The sequence below is a fragment of the Rhea americana genome, unplaced genomic scaffold, assembly GCF_003343005.1.
Source record: "Rhea americana isolate MKP2758 unplaced genomic scaffold, rheAme1 scaffold_569, whole genome shotgun sequence".
In the NCBI taxonomy this organism is placed as follows: Eukaryota; Metazoa; Chordata; class Aves; order Rheiformes; family Rheidae; genus Rhea; species Rhea americana.
In genome coordinates, this window is record NW_028186722.1 from 32,914 (window position 1) to 36,346 (window position 3,433).

The following is a 3,433-nucleotide window of genomic DNA, read 5'->3' on the forward strand; positions in this document are numbered from 1 at the left end:
GAGGGCATCGGTGATCCCCGGCTCCCATGTGCCTGAGGGATGCTCGGAGCCACCAGCCTGAGGGCACTGGTGATCCCTGGCTCCCGCATGCCCGAGGGATGCTCGGAGCTGCCAGCCTGAGGGCACAGGTGATCCCCGGCTCCCATGTGCCCGAGGGATGCTCGGAGCCGCCAGCCTGAGGGCACCGGCGATCCCCGGCTCCCGCACACCCGAGGGATGCTCGGAGCTGCCAGCCTGAGGGCACCGGCGATCCCCGGCTCCCGCACGCCCGAGGGATGCTCGGAGCCGCCAGCCTGAGGGCACCGGCGATCCCTGGCTCCCATGTGCCCGAGGGATGCTCGGAGCTGCCAGCCTGAGGGCACCGGCGATCCCCGGCTCCCGCATGCCCGAGCGATGCTCGGAGCCACCAGCCTGAGGGCACAGGCAATCCCTGGCTCCCGCATGCCCGAGGGATGCTCGGAGCCCCGCAGGCCTCGGGCACCTACCTGTCGATGATGACGGGGTCGGACGGCGTCTCGTTGCGGTTCCCGCAGCTCTTCTTGTCGCAGCAGCGGCTGGGCAGGCAAGAGGAGCAGCGTGAGTGGGGCCGCTGCGGTCCCCCAGCCTGGCACTGCACCCCAGGGTGCTGGCAGCTCCCAGCCCTCCCAGCCTGGCACTGCACCCCAGGGTGCTGGCAGACCCCCAGCAGCAGGCACCCCAGGTCCAGAAATGCACCCCGGGGTGCTGGCAGCCCTCCCAGTCCACCAGCCCTGTTGCTGCACCCCAAGGTGCTGGCAGCCCCCAGGCTCCAGCCCCCCAGCCCCGGTGCTGCACCCCAGAGTGCTGGCAGCACCCCCAGCAGTGGGCACCCCAGGTCCAGTGCTGCACCCCAGGGTGCTATCAGCCCCCCCTGGCAGCGGGCACCTCGAGTCCAGCGCGCCGCGGGGAGGCATCGGCAGCCCTGGCCTCGTTAGCACGGCTCCCGAGATCAATTAGCGGCGCTGGCACGGAGCGCTAATTTGCACAAACACCGCGCGCGAGCGTGGTAAACAAGCGCTGCTCTAATGGGGCCCCGGGGACGGCGGCGGGCGCCGGCGGGCACAGCGGGGCCGGCAGCGCCCGCCGCCCCGGCGCTGCGCCTACCTGCACATGATCTCGTGGGTGAGCAGCACCCGGCACATCTCGGGGTTCTTGTCCTGCCCCTCGTAGACGATGGCCTGGGGGAGAGAGCGCCCAGCTGGGGTCCCGGGCCGGGCCAGGGCCCCCGGCCCCCACCGGCACACGCGTGTGTGCACGGCCAGGCAGAGCGCGGGGGCGTGCGCAGCCCGGGGACATGCCCAGGCACAGCAACCTGCGGGTGCTCACGCCAGCGCCCGCGTGCCAGCGAGCGACGTGCGCTGCTGCACGCGTGGCTGCGTGCAAGTGCAGGGCTGCACACCCTGCACACCTCTGTGCGTGTGTGCCTGGGTGTGTGCACATGCAGTGTGGCCATGCACACCTGCGTCTGCATGTGCACATGAGCCTGTCCTGCATGCCTGTGTGGGTGAGTGTGCGCATGTGAGCATGTGCAGTGCAGGCATGCACACCTGCCCCTGCATGTGCACATGGGCCTATCCTGCACACCTGTGCATGTGTGCATGTGCACATGGGTGTGTGTACACATGCAGTGCAGCAAAGCACCCCTGCATCTGCAGATGGTCCTGTCCTGCACACGTGTGTGTGTGTACACATGTGCACATGGGTGTGTGCACAGGCAGTGCAGCCATGTGCATGCAGATGGGTCTGTCCTGCACATGGGTGTGTGTGCATGTGCAGAGAGGCGTGCCCTGAACACTTACGTATGCACACACAAGTGCAGCTTTGCATGCCTTGCATACCTGTGTGTGCACGCACAGGTAAGACATGCGTGCCCTGCACACCCAGGGTGTGCACACAGGTACAGATGTGCAAGCTCTGCTTACCCCTGTGCGTGCACACAGGCGCAGACGTGCATGTCGTGCACAGCGGTGCGCGTGTACGGCCCGGTGCAGCGCACACGCCGCGAGGGCGGGCGCCGGGGGGCTGCGCCGCCGCCGTACCTGCTTGGACATGGAGTCGACGAGGCGCACGTAGAGGTCCTGCTCCGTGCGGACGCCTGCGGGAGGAGAGGGGAGGCGTGAGCCGCGCGCGGCGCCCGGCCCCGCCGCCCCGCCGGCACCCACCGTTGCTGTAGAGCAGCTGCAGGCGGTAGTGGATGCCGTTGTTGGTCTTCTCGCCGCTCTGCTCCTGCGGAGGGAGGCGGCGGGTCGGACGCGGCGGCGGGGCCCCGCCAGCGCCCCGGAGCGCCGGGCATCGCCCGCGCCGGCCCCGCCGCCGCTCACCCGCTCCTTCTCCACGAAGTCGATGAAGGAGGTGCGCTCGATCTCCACGGGCTGGCCCTGCCGGTCGTACATGGCCAGCACGAAGTGGAAGAAGTTGGATTTCCGCAGGTTGGAGGGCGGCTGCTTCTCGAAGTGGGCGCGGGCCAGGCCCACGCCGCTGCGGGCAGCGGGCGGGCGGTGAGCGCCGCGCGGACACCGGGGCCCCGGCACCGCGGCACCGGCACCGCGGCGCAGGGCTTCAGGGGGTGCAATGGCGGGGAGCGGGGAGGATCCCAGCGGGCAGCGGCCGGGGCGGTGGGGGAGCCCGGGCTGCAGGGACCAGGGGCGTCGGGGGGCTGAGGAGGTCCAGGGGGGCCTGCAGCACTGGGACAGGGCTGTCACCACTGGGACCCGGGAGGTGGGGGGGCATCCTGGCACTCACCCGGCCCCACAGCCCTGGGGACAGGGACCTGCCCCCTGCCCTGCTGCCCCCGGTGCAGCACCCAGCACCCTGTCCTGCTCCCCCTGGGTGCAGCTCCCTGCCCTGCTGCCCCCGGTGCAGCACCCAGCACCCTGTGCTGCTCCCCCTGGGTGCAGCTCCCTGCCCTGCTGCCCCTGGTGCAGCACCCAGCACCCTGTGCTGCTCCCCTGGGTGCAGCTCCCTGCCCTGCTGCCGCTGGTGCAGCACCCAGCACCCTGCCTTCTCCCCAGTGCAGCACCCTGCACCCTGCCCCGCTCCTGCGCACTGGCCCAACTCACGCCTGGTGCCGCTGGCAGGCACGGGTAGCACACACACGTGCAAACACACATACACACACGTGGTGCCTAGGTGCACTGCTAACAGGAGTGTCCCGGCATACCCCCATGCACGCGCACGCGAGCGTGTGTCCTCGTGCACCGCCGGCACGTACGTGCCCATCCTCGTGTACTTGCACATGCCCATGCAGCGGCACACGCACGCCAGCTGCGTGCCGGCAGCCCGCGGGAGCCCCCCGGCCCCGTGTTTCCTGGCAGCTCCCCCCAGAGCGGGGGCTGCCGGCCGGGGGCTCCCGCAGCGCCGCCCCTCCCGCCAAGCGCGTGTGCACGGAGCCGAGCCCCGACGCCGCAGCTCCCGC

At 70.9% G+C, this 3,433-nt stretch overlaps 1 protein-coding gene across 3 annotated transcripts in view; it reads right to left on the reverse strand.

Annotated features, from left to right (window-relative positions):
* The window catches only part of LOC146587766 (transcription factor COE1-like), a 22,000-nt gene that overhangs the window by 13,649 nt on the left and 4,918 nt on the right, over positions 1 to 3,433 (reverse strand). For all 3 annotated transcript variants that reach the window (XM_085319018.1, XM_085319019.1, XM_085319017.1), the window contains exons 2-6: positions 2,340 to 2,496; positions 2,181 to 2,244; positions 2,058 to 2,113; positions 1,123 to 1,196; positions 486 to 554 (exon numbers count right to left, since the gene is read on the reverse strand). In XM_085319018.1, coding sequence (XP_085175144.1) covers positions 486 to 554; positions 1,123 to 1,196; positions 2,058 to 2,113; positions 2,181 to 2,244; positions 2,340 to 2,496 — 420 coding nt within the window. The remainder of the gene's footprint in view (positions 1 to 485; positions 555 to 1,122; positions 1,197 to 2,057; positions 2,114 to 2,180; positions 2,245 to 2,339; positions 2,497 to 3,433) is intronic.